Raw genomic sequence first — 16,956 nt, forward strand, 5'->3', positions numbered from 1 at the left:
CAAAATACAGGTGGAGCGAGTTAGAATAACGTGCACAGAACTAGGATTTCTAACACTGAAACCAGGGAACACTAACCACACCGGGAATTAATAGACAGAACCAAATAAAAACAAGAACAGAAGAGAACAGAAAAACAGCAGGTCAAACTATAACTGGGAAAACAGAAAGGAAAACAAGAAATGCTGGGGAACAGAACCAGTACATATAAATAAGCAGGTGAAGCCTTAAACACACAACTAGAGGGTTAATAAGCTTCAAGTTACACACTCAGCCAACTGACCTATGCAACAGTTCAGGAAACAAACAAAACACCAGGGATTGACACACTGGGGCTGAAAAGCAAGAGACAGGGAGGACATGATGGCCAGCAACACCTGCTGGCCAAACTGGGAGGAGACACCAAGGGAAGGGTCGGATGGGTGCTGACTCTGACACAGTGTTGGAACTGAAAATTTTGTTTTTGGGGTAGTTAATTGTTATGTTACCATTCATTTCTGTAATAAACAAGAATGACAAAACTAACAAAAAAATGAACACTAGGGCAGATTTAGGCAATAGATACTCCCAGGGAGGAAGGAAGGACATGTCAGTCAGGGACTCATAGGGGAGGAACTATGATGATTTGTAAAAGGTATTTAAAAGAGCATTTGTGGTAATAGCTATACTGGTTCTGCAAAGGGCAAAAATAATTATTCATGGTTGTACTTCTTTCATTGGTGGATCAGGGCAATTTTAAGATTTGAATTCATTTAACCTAAAGCAGGAGAAGTCATCTCAATTTTTATTGTAATGGCTTATACTGACCAAACGCTGCTTCAAGTCCTACTCAGAAGATGCAACAAGGAAGTAGGGAAGTTGTAATTATGACATAGGGTGTGTTCAAGTGATTAAATTGGAACAAAATGGAGACTATATAATATGAGGGGCCGTTAGGGACTTTATTCAGAATTACCATGCATATACATATGTGAAACCATGTATAAACATATATGAAACCAAAATCCTTCACATAGTACACTGAAAATTGCACACACTTACAAGTGAAAGCATTTACATACACTACTGAAAGGCTCTCACATAATCAACTGAAAATGTATTCATTCACATACACAACTGAAAAAAGCTCTCACAAACACTAGTGAAACATTCCACACATACTACTGAAACACTTTCACACACACACTAGTAAAAGGTGCTTACATACACAACCAAAAATGTCATCTTCGCTAGTGTGTGTGAATGCTTTTGAATAGTGTGTGTAAAAGTTTGAACTAGTTTTTGTGAGAGATTGTCAATTTTCATAAGCTGCCAAACCGAAAAAGGTTTCCAGAGTGTGACTGATTCTGTTTCTACTGCCTTGTCTTACAATCTGTGTGTAAGTGAGTTCATTCTTTATTCTTGCTTGTTGTTTTACCGCTGTATTTCTAAGGATTCCGCAATAAAAGAGTCTGCCAATAATTGAACTTTGCTGCCCACCTCATGATCTCCGTGTGATTGTCTTCAGCACTTGGCCCGAGGCCTCGTGCCTGTAACCGAATGACAGCCGTGATATATTGGAGTACAACTGCACTCCTTCTCCTATGTTATTGCTTAATTATAGATAAGAGCTTCATAGAGCATTCATAACGCAAAGTAAACGTGGCTATAATGTGTTATGCCTTTTTATAAATAGTTATAGCCGTATTTATAATTCTTTATGAGTGCATTATTATGTATTATGAAGTTATCTACAATGCATTATGATGTACTGAAAATTTCCACAAAATGTCTAAATGATAAAGTAATAACACCAAGTAACTGATATCCTTGAGCTTCTGTGTAGGACTCAATGAAATTAAACATTTGGAATATAAAATTGAAAGAAACTAAATGTCTAACTACACAACTGAATTCAGTCAGTTCTTGACAGATTTATGTCTGCGATGCGATAGTTTGCTGTGCATGTAACATTTTGTGAGATTAATAAGAAATTTATGGGGAGACCAATACAAAATGGTGATAGGAGTTTTGCTTGTGTTCAGTGTGACATTTCACCTGTATTTGGATTTTAAAGTTACAACAAGTTAAGGCATTCACTATGAAATGTAACATGCAAGACAGAAAAACAGACCATTCCTACAGAAACGGCATAAAAACATTTAAGTCGCTTTACAATAATTAACCAGAGCTATTCTGTTTCGTTTCTTTAGAATCATATGCACAGTCATGATAAGTTGGATAATATTATGTATTTGTTCCTTTCCTTGAAACATCACACTAATATTATACCTGATACTGAGATTTAAGTGTTTTGTATTATATACATTGTACAGCATGTGAAACAGTAGTCAAAAAATGAACTGGCTAAATGGCTGATGTCCAACACTGCTACATCGTGCTATATACAAATATCATGCAAACTCACAGTTTCAGTGTAAGTCTGTCCATGTTCAGTCCATTTTCTGCTCACCTCTCCCCCTCCCAGTGTTTGGCCAAGCTTCTCTTAACACCAGCATTGTGGGGGGTCAGAACACCTCTATGGGAAGTTCTCCCTGGCTGGCCAGTCTGTACCACAATGGTTCCCAGGTGTGTGAAGGATCCCTCATCAACAGAAAGTGGGTGCTCACTGCTGCCCAGTGCTTCTCCAGGTGAGTCCTAAAGGTAACCTGTGACCTACAACTGTTGGTGTTATCTCTGACAGGACACTGCAACGTTACAGTAGCTTTACTTCAGAGAAACATCAAAAGTTAATCTTCTTAGTTCATTACATGATTTTTAGCACTGTCTACTTTCCATAGTAACATTACAGATGGATGGGTTGTTTATCTGGGTCAGCAAACCCCGAAACAATCCAATCTAAGTGAAGTAGGATGGAACTTAAGTCTCATCGCCCAACATCCAAATTACACCGTGGGACAGCTCAACAACAACATTGCTCTGGTGAAGTTACAGTTTGTTGTAAACATCACTGAAAATATCCAGCCCGTCTCCCTGGCCGCCAAGGGCAGCACCTTCTACAGCGGCACAGACACCTGGGTCACTGTTGGGGGTTGTAAGTAGTCAGATTTTTGGATGACATTGTCATATCTATTCATTACAATAAGTAACATTCTGTGTAAGTGACACTGCAGATTGTCAGTGTTCTACAGAGTGCTGAGCTGAGCACATGCGTCATGAGGGCCTGTGACATATTACTCAGATTCCTCTCAGGTTATCAGCTACTGACCGGAGTAATGATGACCCTTTTCCAAAACGTTTTCATCCTTAGTCCCCTTCCTCTCAAATGGAAATCGGCATCAAGTGAAGATTCCCGTGGTGGGAAACAGACAGTGCTACTGCCTTTACAGCAACCTGCCGATTCCCCTGCCCTCGTTCAATGCCACACAGAACTTCATGTGCGCTGGCCAGCTGGCAAGGGGGGGAAACTCTACATGTCAGGTATGGTAGCTTCATGTATTTCTTACAGCTCCTGCACTCTGAAACTGTCTCTGAGTGTTTAAATGACAAACTACACAACAGTTCATGTTGTTTTTGTCTGATGGTTTTCAGTTCAGATCAGTGTAATGAAAATCTGTTTTCGCTTTAGCTGGGATCCCTCGGGAGTCCACTGGTGGCCAAAACAGGCGACACTTGGGTCCAGGCTGGGGTTCTGAACTATACTGATCTATGTGTTCACCCTGGACTCCCTGGTGTCTATGCCAGGGTGTCCCAATATGAGGACTGGATCAACTCCACCATCACTTCTAACAAACCAGTCTTTGTCACTTTCACATCCAATGGGACAGACAGTGACAACAATGTCACCTGCGCCACACCATCATCCATTCAAAATTCTTCCCAGGGTGGGTGTCCAAGGTTATCATCTTGGTTGTATAAGAATACAGCAATAATTGGCTGATATCCAACAGTGCTACATCTATATGAATACTGTGCAAACTCTCGGTTGCAGTGAAAGTTTGTGTATGTTCAGGCCTTTACTTGCTCACCTCTCCCCCTCCCAGTGTTTGGCCAAGCTCCTCTTAACACCAGCATTGTGGGGGGTCAGAACACCTCTATGGGAAGTTCTCCCTGGCTGGCCAGTCTGTACCACAATGGTTCCCAGGTGTGTGAAGGATCCCTCATCAACAGAAAGTGGGTGCTCACTGCTGCCCAGTGCTTCTCCAGGTGAGTCCTAAAGGTAACCTGTGACCTACAACTGTTGGTGTTATCTCTGACAGGACACTGCAACGTTACAGTAGCTTTACTTCAGAGAAACATCAAAAGTTAATCTTCTTAGTTCATTACATGATTTTTAGCACTGTCTACTTTCCATAGTAACATTACAGATGGATGGGTTGTTTATCTGGGTCAGCAAACCCCGAAACAATCCAATCTAAGTGAAGTAGGATGGAACTTAAGTCTCATCGCTCAACATCCAAATTACACCGTGGGACAGCTTGACAACAACATTGCTCTGGTGAAGTTACAGTTTGTTGTAAACATCACTGAAAATATCCAGCCCATCTTCCTGGCCGCCAATGGCAGCACCTTCTACAGCGGCACAGACACCTGGGTCACTGTTGGGGGTTGTAAGTAGTCAGATTTTTGGATGACATTGTCATATCTATTCATTACAATAAGTAACATTCTGTGTAAGTGACACTGCAGATTGTCAGTGTTCTACAGAGTGCTGAGCTGAGCGCATACGTCATGAGGGCCTGTGACATATTACTCAGATTCCTCTCAGGTTATCAGCTACTGACCGGAGTAATGATGACCCTTTTCCAAAATGTTTTCATCCTTAGTCCCCTTCCTCTCAAATGGAAATCGGCAGCAAGTGAAGATTCCCGTGGTGGGAAACAGACAGTGCTACTGCCTTTACAGCAACCTGCCGATTCCCCTGCCCTCGTTCAATGCCACACAGGACTTCATGTGCGCTGGCCAGCTGGCAAGGGGGGGAAACTCTACATGTCAGGTATGGTAGCTTCATGTATTTCTTACAGCTCCTGTACTCTGAAACTGTCTCTGAGTGTTTAAATGACAAACTACACAACAGTTCATGTTGTTTTTGTCTGATGGTTTTCAGTTCAGATCAGTGTAATGAAAATCTGTTTTCGCTTTAGCTGGGATCCCTCGGGAGTCCACTGGTGGCCAAAAAAGGCGACACTTGGGTCCAGGCTGGGGTTCTGAACTATGCTAATACATGTGTTCAACCTGGACTCCCTGGTGTCTATGCCAGGGTGTCCCAATATGAGGACTGGATCAACTCCACCATCACTTCTAACAAACCAGTCTTTGTCACTTTCACATCCAATGGGACAGACAGTGACAACAATGTCACCTGCGCCACACCATCATCCATTCAAAATTCTTCCCAGGGTGGGTGTCCAAGGTTATCATCTTGGTCGTATAAGAATACAGCAATAATTGGCTAATATTGCAACAAACTTTTTTTCTCCTTTATGTTCTGAGAGCTCAGACTTCTCAACATATTAAAAGACATGCCAATGTGTTTATGTTCATTACTGCTCAGTGTTACTGTAATAATTTCGATATTAGCAATTTGGCTAAGGACCGCAATGAGCAGGCATTCTTCATGATAAACAAAGCAGTGCAGAGCTTTGTGCTAATTCCTTCCCTAATTCTCTCCCTTCTCCTTCACCTCAGCGAATTCATCTACCTCCACCGCTGCCCCCAAAACAACATCTCCCTCCACCACCACTACCAAGCGTAAGTGTCTCACATTCCTATCTTTCATTTCCCATTGGGTTTTCATGTTATTCTTATTGTGCCTGTCATGTGATTGCCTTCCTCAGGCAAACCTCTAACAATACAGGAAGCCTTCACATAACTGTACCAATTGCTGTCTCTCTCTGATTGGCTGATCACTGGTTAATGTTGTAACTGCATTTCAGAGGCAGAGTAACGGAGTATGACCAGCATAGATCTCAAGTGGACGATCCAGGGTATTGTAGTAATACTCTGTCTTTGTTCCCCCACTTCCTTCATCTCAGCGGATGTATGTGGTCTCGCCCCACTGAACAATGGCGGGAGCAGTGGGTCGGTAGCAGCAGGGATGTGGCCCTGGCAGGTCAGCCTGCTGATTAATGGGGTCTATGTCTGTGGCGGCACTCTCATCACACGGAAATTCGTCATGAGTGCAGCCCAGTGCTACAACAGGTCAGCCACAAGGCCCACATGATGTTATATATTTATGTCTTATGAAGTTTTATGCCGACACACACCTATTAGGATCTAAACCTTCAGTTCTACATCCTCATGTTTCCATTTTCTGTGCTTCCAACTCATTCAACCTCAGCTCAGTACCCAACAGCCAGTGGACAGTGGTTCTGGGTATGAATGTGTCACTTGGGGTGACTAACATCAAAAAGAGCAGCCTGACAGGCGCTAACATCGCTGTGTTCAACCTGGCCAAAAGTGTGACCCTGACCGACTACATCCAGCCCGTGTGCCTGGACTTGAGCAATACCGTATTCACCAGTGGGGCAAAGTGCTGGGTGACAGGATCAAGCAGTGTTCAGGGTGGAGGTGAGCGTGTCAGTGTGTGGCCACCTGTCTCACTTTGAAATGGTGTCACTGAGTATAGAATATAGGAAGATTATTCAAGTAATGAGCAACACCTCCCCCCCCCCCACCAGTCCAAAGTCTTCAGCAGCAGGAGACGACAGTGGAAAACTGTGCAACCACCTCTACTAACCAAATCTGCACTGCAGCTCTAAGCTCACTGACGGTAGGGCCATGAATCTGTTCCTGCCGCTTTCATGCTCATCCTCCTCTGCGCTGGCAGTGTCTGCTGCTCCCTTACAGATGTATCTGTGCCTTAGCCTTTCTCTCGCTCCTTCTGCCTCCCTCTCCTCATCACAGGGGTACACAGGGGGGCCTTTGGTTTCAAAGAGCAGAGGATCCTGGTTCCAGGGTGCAGTGATAATGACAGGTACCTCCCGCACAAGTGCAACATCGCAGCAGGTCTTTACCACGATGTCAGCTTTCAGCACTTTCATTGGAGATGTAGTGGGCCTGTTGCCACAGCCCAGCAGAGCAGGACAGCACTTCTCTGCCCTCCTCAGCCTCACCCTCCCCCTCCTCTCCCTCTCATTGATGTCACTCTGTGGCCACTGACATCCTCAACTGTTTTTCTAATTAATCAGCACTGTTTCTGTAACATTAAAATAAAATTACAGGCTCAATCTAACAGTTTAGTTTCTAAAAGTACCATGTGGTTTTGTTTACTCTTTTGAAAATCTAAAAGTAAATTTAAATTAAAAAATATTTGTTAATAATCAAGACAAACCTGGCTATAATAAAGGTATTAACACATTACAGTTACATTCATACAGTAGTTAGATTTAACTCATTGTAATTGAAAGTGCAAAATTCAGTTTCTGTCATTACCTTACTACTATTGACTTTTAACTTATGAAATTAAGACATGTGAAAGAAATATTTATATGATTTATAATGCATTGTCTCTGCTTCATGTTCAATCATGTATAATCACATATATAATAAGGTAATACTTTATATATTAATTAAATATTGATTTAAAATGATTATATGCTATATTCTGATTTTCATTACTACACTGTAATAATAATTTACAGGTTTTCTTTGGTATTGCCCCCCGGTTTCATTGACATAATGGAAATAAATAGAAAAGTGCAGGAAATGTGAGTGTGATTGCTCCCCAGCAGCAAGCAGGTTCTGCAGGTTGTTGCTATGGTACTCAGGGTGGTTGCTAAGGTAGTAGGGTGTTGTTATTTTACTTAAGGTGGGTGCTAATGTGCTGCTATGGTGTTGATAGGTTGTTGCTATGGACACTATTTTTAAACAAAAATTTGGATATTTTTATTAGCAAGTTTAATTGGAATAGTAACATTAAAACTGGAATGGAATGACCAGTCATACAAGATTGGGAATGAACTGTAACCAGTAACCAAAATCAGTAATGTTAATATACACAGAGCACAGCAACCAATTCACTGCACATTAAATATGCTCAGTAGTCTACTAAATAGCAGCAAAAATAAAATAATACAATACCAAAGTAATACAAGACAATAAAGTACTGAAAGGGTAAATAAATCTTCAAACCAAACAAAACAAAAACATCTCACACCCAACAGACAATTACAAAACAAATAGAGGTGAAATGGCCAATGTGCCCTTGTCCATGTCAAACACAAAAATGCAATACAGGAAACAAATGTGAAAGCAAAAATCCCAGAAGGCAGTGAACCAGAAGAAGGACACGCGCTATCGTACACTACCTCGTCTGTAAAAAGACCCAGATTGATATTTGTTAGTACAATGGAAACCAAATGAAATTGGCAGCATAAAATGGGCCAGACTGCCTCAGTGCGTGCAAAGTTGCATTAAGCAGAGGTTCAGAACAAACTGGTACAAGCCCATCTCTGAAGTGGAGAAGTGGAGACAGATGTTTCACCAGTCAGCCAAACTGCAGACCACACCACCAAGTTCCCGGGAAGAGGTGGAAAGTGGTAGGAAACGTACATCCTGACAACCGCCACCAGCCTAGATATAATGTGGAAAGGATGCAACCAGTAAGTAAGTGGCCCGTGAATCAAAAAATCCAATATACTGTAGGAGACAATTAGGTGACCAGAAAAGGGGCAGGACACTTTATCTGCTACAGAAGGATAAGTGAAAAAATACAGGTAAATTTTGCCTCTACTCAGTGTTGGGTGACATGGCCGAAGGTAAATTATGTGGTATGAAAAATGAATGGAAGTCAATGGTAGGATGGAAGGATGAGAAAAAAATAGAAAAATGACAAGTGTGTGTCAATTTCTCTTTGTCCGGCTTTTGCATCACCTGCTCTGAGGTAGCCTATGGAGTTTGGTGACAAACAATGTCATGGTTAATCCTTTTAAGCCAAATCAGGAGTCAGAAATTACTTGTGTAGAATTCCAAAGTCAGTCTTTTATTATATCCATGGCTGGACAAGTGTGCCCCATGGTGAATTACTGTATATTGATTTTTATACACTTTTTATATCTCTTATCAAGACATTTATTACAGGGGCTATCCCAACATCATCTTTCTGGACCAATTGCTGTCATTGTGCTTCCCCTTCTGGGGCTCTGGTAGTCCTCATCACTATGTGTTTTTACCATTATTCCCTGTCTTTTTTGGGGCCCAATTACTTCCCCAGCACTATATGATAGGGCTGCCAATCTTTTCCTTTTATTGGTCAAAGGTTCCCGAAAGCGAAATCATGGCAAAATGGCCTCCACAATGTTTTGTATAGTCATGGCAAAGAGCCCAAAAACAGGCCGAGGACACTACAATGAAGATCCAGGCAAGACGACCAGAGGTATCGTGGAGACCTCAATCTATCAAGATGTCCAGCACACCCTGCTACATGTGACGTCGCCTCTACCAATGTCGTCCGTGCATCCAGCTCGCCGTTCTGCCTGTGTCATCTTCCTTGTATGACCTGCTCCCTGCCTTCTGGCTGCCTGGCGATTGGAGGGAGTGGTGGCACCGGCTTGTCATCTCCCCCCTGCTCCCGGTTTGTGTTTCAGATTTAACTGTATTTGACTCTCCCTGCCGGCCCCTGGAGGATGGGCTCCCCCTTTGAGTCTGGTCCCTCCAAAGGTTTCTTCCTTTTAGGGAGTTTTTCCTTGCCACTGTCGCCTATGGCTTACTCACTGGGGGATTTGGGTGGGGATGCTGCAAAGCGCTTTGAGACAATGTAATGTTGTGATAATGCGCTATACAAAAATAAATTTGTTGTTGTTGTTGTTAAATTCCTCAGTTTTTTTCTGTTGATGCTGCTGCTGCGTCTCTCTATAAAACAAACTTTCACTGACAGTGTGTCACGCCCCGCTTCGTCCGCTCCTGATGTGTGCCACACTCACCTCGTTACCTCGTGTTCATCCCTGGTTGTGATCACCTGTGTCCTGTTATTTCTGGATAGTCTTTTGTATTTAGTCCGAGTCTCAGTCTGTCTTCCCCAGATCCGTCATTGTAGTGTCTGTGGATGTTCGTGCCTGTTCACCCTCCGTCTCGAATAAAAACCCTGTTTGCCCGACTTCACGGCTTCGCTCACCTGCTTTCCGGCTCGCCCGCCCCACACCCTGACACAGTGTTACCTGAAATTATAAAATCCTATTAGACCTACTTTGAATGACAAAACTAATTTATTTGATTAACAATATTTACTTTATAGGCTTTTATACTTTTATTTACTTTATAGACTTGATATGCTACAACCATATAAAACTTGCTCGCGTTTTGCTCTGGCTTCCGTCTGCCTGCGTAGCACACTCTCATGTTTCTGAGAAAAGTGATTCCAAGTGAATCTTTACTCACTGAAACAGTTTCACCACATTGTTGTTGTTGCTCTACATTATTGTCATCTATACGTTTGATAAGAATAGTACACTTGTATGATCTATCAGTTTCCTTTGTGAAATACTTTGCGAATTCCATCTCGGCCAATTTGTGTAACAGTCTTGATAATTATACAGATGACTTCTGGGTAGATTTGGGCACACCTCAGAGTCGTAGTGTGAGCGGTATCGGAGTGAAATTGGAGCCTTAATTAAAACACCGCTCCGCGCTCTGACCAAATTCCGCCCGCTCCGCTCCTCGCTCATGCGCCGCTCCACTCCACTCATATGCTCTGGACCATACGTGGTGAAAACTAGGCTTGGCTGGGTCATTGATGAACCTCTCAGAGAAAGCTGTGATCACAGCACAAGAAGTGGTCCATACAGGTGACTTCCAACCACGTATCGGTGGTGATGTTGGATGAACTCTGGAGTCAACAATTTGGAGTCGACTTCCCAGAATGTCAAAATGACCAACTGGAAATGTTGAGGGATGACATCCAGTTTTTAGAAATGGTTTCACAGTCCACTAAACTTGCGGAAGGACATTACAGCATTTGTCTGCCACTTAGGAACAGAGTCATCAAAATCCCAAACAACCAGAGATCTAGTAGCTGAACAGCGAGCCGAGGAGGCAATTCATTAAGAATCCTCAGTTCCGAGTTGATTATTCTGCATTCATGGATGACATCATTGCCAAAGGCTATGCAGTGAAGATTCATAGCGGGAAGCTTAGCTGCAGTGATGGGAAGGTTTTGTACTTACCACACCATGGAAGGAAGTCGAAGAACTGAGTGGAGTTTGATTGTGGAGCTTCATATGAGAGCATCTCCTTAAATGACCAACTGCTGCAGTGGCGATCAAGGCCGACGTGGAGGCTATGTTCCATCAGGTGAAGGTGTCTGATGAGGACACTGACCTTGTGTCCTATGGTGGCCCTTCAGTGGTATCAGTGAAGATCTGGGAGAGTACAGAATGGTGATGCATATATATAGCCTCATCATTTATATTGCATGGTTTTTCATGTACTTATAATAAAAATCGTTGTGTAATTGCAACAACAACAATTTATAATAACCATGAACATAATAATAACAGCCGTATGTAATCATGTCTGATGAGGCACAGTGAACCATTGTGGTGGGATCAGAAGAGGGGTAAGACATTATCAAGATAAGACTTTTCACCAACTGAACAATACCTGGCAGCCCAAGGTATAAAATGGCAATGTTCCTTTGCAAGAACCCCAGGATGATTCCACATAGCCACTAATGGCTCTAGGCAGGCAGCCCAAGGTGTAAAATGCAAATGTTCCCTTGTAAGCACCAGGGTGCGGGCCCCCAAACCTGTTCCATATCCAGGAGAATCTAAGACTGTGTAACAGGCCAGCAAACTCCTAGATACATATAATAATCTCACCAGGGATTACACAGGAGAATTCCAGTCTGTATCCACCTTTTTTCATGCACATCCCAATAGCCTGATTGGTTGTTACGTAGCCTTACTGTCTGAGGGCAGAAGCTGTTGGGGAGTCTGTTTGTACATGCTGTCTGTGCTGTCTTCACCACTTTTGTTTTGTGATCATGGGTAGTGCTGATACCATGCAATGTTGTGAGGCAGCCAGTCAGGATACTCACTGTAGTAGTAATTCCTCAGGATGCAGGATGACATGCCAAACTTCTTTAATATTTGAAGGAAGAATGGGCACTACCATACTGTTTTGGTTACCATGGAGGTGTGTATTGACCAGGGCAGGTTTACAGAGATGCTCGCACCCAAAAACTGCTCTCGCCACTGCAGCCTTTTTGATATAGAGGGGTGCATGCATGCTGATCTGTTTTGAGTGGCAAGCAGGGGGACACTGGTGGGTGTCATCCCCATAAATCTGTCCTCAGAGGGCCACATCTTTCTGCCTATCATACTGGCATGGGGATCAACCTGTCAGCCTCTTGGGGTGCTGATCGACTCAGAAGCCAATGAGAACTAATGAGAGCAGTGAGTCTTACTTTGTCAGGGCCATGTTCCAGGGTCTGATTATGATTATGATTATGATTATGATCGGTTGATCTATGATCTATGATCTCCGGGACATGATCAACAAGTTAATATTTGTTTACCTAGATGACATCCTGATTTTTTCATGGAATGCACATGATCATGTCTGCATGTCTGCAGAGTACTAAAATGTCTTATAGACACATGGTCTTGTTTTTGGGCTTCGTTATCTCAGAGGGATCTATCCAGATGGACCCAGGTAAAGTTAAAGCTGTTGCTGAATGGTCCCAACCCCATTCCCACAGAGACTTGGGGTTTTCCAACTTGAATAGATGGTTTATTTTAACTATGTTAGCCTCTCCCAAAAACTTTCAGTGGACCTCAGTCACATAGGATGATTTTGCCAAGCTGAAGAAGTGATTCATCTCACACCTGCCCACAACTCCCTGCCAGTTTCTGTCACGGGACTTCCTCATTTCCATTGCAATTTCCTCATTGTTTCTGAATCTGGAGAAGGAGGTCATGGTGCCCTCGGTTCATCTGCATTCAACTGTTATGATGTTGCAGGATGGTCTGGAGGATGGCACGGGCATCTCTGATGCAATCACAGCAACGGATGGCAAGGTATGCTAACAGACACCATTCGTAGGCCCCAATTTACCGAGTCCACTCAGGATTTGCCCCTACAGGTTCCGTAATGCAAGCTGACTCCCTGGTTTGTGGGTCCATTACCAATCACTAAGGTGATCTGCGGTACACTTGAAGCTGCAAACCCCCATGAAACAGGTACACCAGACATTCCATGACTCCTTACTCAAGCTCGAAGTTACTAGCCCTCTCTCCTCCCTGGCTACACCACGCCCACTGCCCACATTGATTGAGGCGAAGCCTACACGGCCCACTGCCAGCTGAATGTGGAATGCCAGGGATGAGGCCTCCAGTATCGGGTGGATTGAGAGAGGTACAGGCATGAGGAACGATTGTAAATTCCTTCATTGCACATCCTCAACCCCTCCTTGATCCAAGATTTCCATGAAGTGCATCCTGGTCGGTCTGGTGGTTGCCCTGGGGGTGACCGTTGAAGGGAGGTACTGTTACAATACCCCCCTTCGCAAAGCCTCAGCACTCGGTGAACTCACTCTGTTATTTGGTCTGCCACTTCATAGCTGAGTGTTGTGTTGTTCCACAAATTTAACTGTGCAATGCAGTGCATGTTTACCGGCTGTAAAGATGTTGTCGACATCTAAACAGTCCATGTCCAACCTGAGGAAACATCTAGAGGTAAGTGCAGCTTACTGTAACTGCAAACAGTCTTATTAAACAAAGCAGGGAAGAAATGTCTACCTTCAGCTTGCCACACCATGCTTCTAAAGTGTAATGCTCGGTACACACTGTGTGATTTCAGCAACCATATCAGCAACCTTATAAAATCAATGTGCGATACGAATCTAATAATCTTGGCTATGACAGGTATGCAGACTGTACGACGACAACCAACTCAGTCATAAGATACGGCGCATACAACAACTAAAAAAAATGTAAACAATGACATTATGCGTAAACACTGAGCATGGGTAAACACCACAATGAATCGCGAAGTGTGTACCGTGCTTTAAAGCCACACTGGCACTTCTGATCCCGTTTACAGAAAATGTGCCGTCCTCCTTCAATATGCTAAGGTTATTGATAATTTATGTTAGGTCTGATATTAGCACTCCTGACATGCTATGTTGTATTGAGTTTTGAAAATTCACTAACTAGCTATAACCCCTGGGCGATGCAGCCTTACCACTCTGCTAACCCATTTTATTTTCCAGTGCTGCGAAGACACTGTTTTAGGCTACTCCATGATTTGTGATTGAAAAATTGACTTAAACAGAGTAAGTGATTACACAATCAGCTGAAATTTCATATTCTGTCTAATGCAAGAACTGTTCAGATCTAAAGTAAAATGGAACCATTTATTTTTGCAAATTGGACACCTACTGTAGTACCTTATCCATTGCTCAATCATCCAGTTTGATTTTTGCCTGAAATGGAGCACTCTGAACACTCTGATTAAATTTTTTGGTTGTGAAATTTTAGATACAAATGTTTTAAGGTTTTTCTTTGTCTTTGTACAAAGCTTTTCAGTTGGAGCACAGTGTCCACAGTTCTATGCCCGAATTGCATTGACTGTTGTAGAGGCAAATCTTTCATTAAATTTCTTTGTCTTGACACTAAACTAGTGTCCACAGTTCTGTTTCAATTATTGGCAGATAGAGATAACACACAGACAATCTCACAAGAATAGACAGCCACTTATTCAATGCTGTTGAATGTTTAATATTTCATTTAGGAGTGTTGTTGATTTTATTAAAAAGTAATGACTTTATAACTGTATGATCTTACAGTAAAACGAGGCCTGAAGTCTGACCTTGTGCTAGCTGTTATCTTTATTAAATTGATCAATTATAATCATGTTAATTAATGTATTGAAAGGAGTTTGACAGTAGTCAGTGTTTAGTACTGCTGTAAGGTAAACACTGCCAGGTTACAAAATTTCAAAATGGTTAACGGTTGAGAATATTCATTCATAATTTAGAAAAGTAATCAAAAAGTAATCAAATGTAATTAGTTACATTACTTTCATATACTGTAGTAATCGAAATAGTTACACTACTATTACATTTTAAATAGAGTATCTTGTAACTGTAACGAATTGCATTTCCAAAGTAATCTTCCCAACACTGTCCACAACTTACAGTTGACTATGGAATATCTAGCAGGGAAGAAATTTCACAAACTGCCACAGTTCCTCACCTAGGACTCCCTGACTGACGTGTCTGTCTGGCTTTCCTGGGAGTGCCTGTTGCCTGAGTGCCATAGTACTCCACCTGAAAAACCTGTTCCACTGGTTTTCAATTTACAACCATGCCCATTCAAACTGTGTTTGAGCTGCTAATCGTTCAGACAATTGAATTGAATGACAATTTATTGTGCCTTATTTTAGTGTGCCTAAAGTTCACAATACATGATTTTAGCCTCAGTTTTGCACTCGCTGACAGTTTTTGGGCGATTGCAAATTGGTGTTTGATCAGCTCTGGCAAATCCGCGCTTGATGCTACGTATGAACCATTCAAGGACGCAACCCGAAGGGAGGCACTGATGCGTTGTAGATACCCACCACATATTTGGCATGCTAAATATCTAGACTTTGTCAGCGACTCCAAATCCTGTAGGTGTGAAAAGTGTTGCGGATGGCAATGTGTGGCAACAACCTACAGCTAATGAAAGCGCAATACACAGGGTGAGATGAAACCTTGGGGGGGAGGGGGAGCTGCTTTGAAAGGTGTTAAAAAGGTTCCATTTGTTTGAAACTGAAACTGCTCTTGGTGTTCGGGTATGGATGTGTGTGTGTGTGTGTGTGTGTGTGTGTGTACATATATAATTTCATATTGAAGAGATAATTTGCCACACATTTGTAAATGTCGAGCATACAATGTGTTCTCAATTGATTACTGTGTTTTAACAATTTGTAGTGCTTTGACACTAGAATTCTGATTTCCTCGTGTCATTTACCCACATGTTTTGACGCACATGGCAACATGCAGTCTGGAGAAAAATCTTGTAGTCTGTGACCCCCTGCCACTGAACAGTAGTATGTAAACCACAATGTGTACTGTGAATGGTACAGCGATCTAGAGACTTTAAAAGTTGTTATTCTGCCCCCTGCTTGCATAGCTTGCATTAAGTGACAGATAGCTAAACAGTCATAAAGATTAAATGATGACTCAGACGTTGAAGATGTTGTTTTACTTGTTAGTCTTCATCAAAGCTTTCTGACATCATTTCTAGCACTTTCTTGTGAACCTGTAAATACACAAATTTTCTCAAAGTTAAATAAACCCTTAACAGTGTAACAGTTACTTAATGCTACATACACATATCAAAATAAGGCTTGGATAATTGTCCATAAATTTCCTCAAATACAAAACAATATCACAAATATACATTAATCCTTAATCATTAACAAAGACATACAAATATGTGTGTTATGCCTCATGCTGATTGTTGTTTGCGCCATGCCTGATCCTCACCAGTCTCCTACCTCCACACCTGGAATTTTTTTTTTAATGATATTATAATACGGGAGATTTACGGGAAAATACTAATACGGGAGGACGGCGGGAAAGAGGGGTAAAATACGGTAGTTTCCCGGCCAAGACGGGAGACTTGACAGCTATGCACAAACGACTCTTGCTAAAGCTCAAAGTTACAGGGATTTTAGGAACTGTGGCAGCTTGGATCGAAAACTGGTTAACTGAGAGGAAGCAGCGAGTAGTTATTAGAGGCACAATGTCACAGTGGGCCTGCGTTCATAGTGGGGTACCGCAGGGTTCAATTTCAGGACCACTATTGTTCCTAATTTACATTAATGATATTGACACCAATACATACAGTAAACTGGTTAAATTTGCAGACGACACCAAGGTGGGTGGTGTAGCAGATACTGATCTAGCAGCAGAGAGGCTTACTGTAATTGGGCGTAGTTTTTTAGAAATGGTCTGGCATGCATTTCTCTTTTTTTTCAACCTTGTTTAACTGGTTCTACCAGTTAGCCTACTTAATGTGAGGACTTTGTGT

The 16,956-nt window shown here is 42.3% G+C and overlaps 1 protein-coding gene across 3 annotated transcripts in view; it reads left to right on the top strand.

Annotated features, from left to right (window-relative positions):
- LOC111836829 (transmembrane protease serine 9-like) overlaps nt 1–16,956 on the top strand; it is a 153,435-nt gene that overhangs the window by 2,067 nt on the left and 134,412 nt on the right. For 2 of the 3 annotated variants that reach the window (XM_072705064.1, XM_072705066.1), the window contains exons 2-9: nt 2,466–2,628; nt 2,779–3,032; nt 3,249–3,418; nt 3,567–3,822; nt 3,982–4,144; nt 4,295–4,548; nt 4,765–4,934; nt 5,083–5,338. In XM_072705064.1, coding sequence (XP_072561165.1) covers nt 2,466–2,628; nt 2,779–3,032; nt 3,249–3,418; nt 3,567–3,822; nt 3,982–4,144; nt 4,295–4,548; nt 4,765–4,934; nt 5,083–5,338 — 1,686 coding nt within the window. The remainder of the gene's footprint in view (nt 1–2,465; nt 2,629–2,778; nt 3,033–3,248; nt 3,419–3,566; nt 3,823–3,981; nt 4,145–4,294; nt 4,549–4,764; nt 4,935–5,082; nt 5,339–16,956) is intronic. The other variant, XM_072705067.1, reaches the window with a different exon arrangement.

This window comes from Paramormyrops kingsleyae, chromosome 22 (assembly GCF_048594095.1).
Source record: "Paramormyrops kingsleyae isolate MSU_618 chromosome 22, PKINGS_0.4, whole genome shotgun sequence".
NCBI classification, from domain to species: domain Eukaryota; kingdom Metazoa; phylum Chordata; class Actinopteri; order Osteoglossiformes; family Mormyridae; genus Paramormyrops; species Paramormyrops kingsleyae.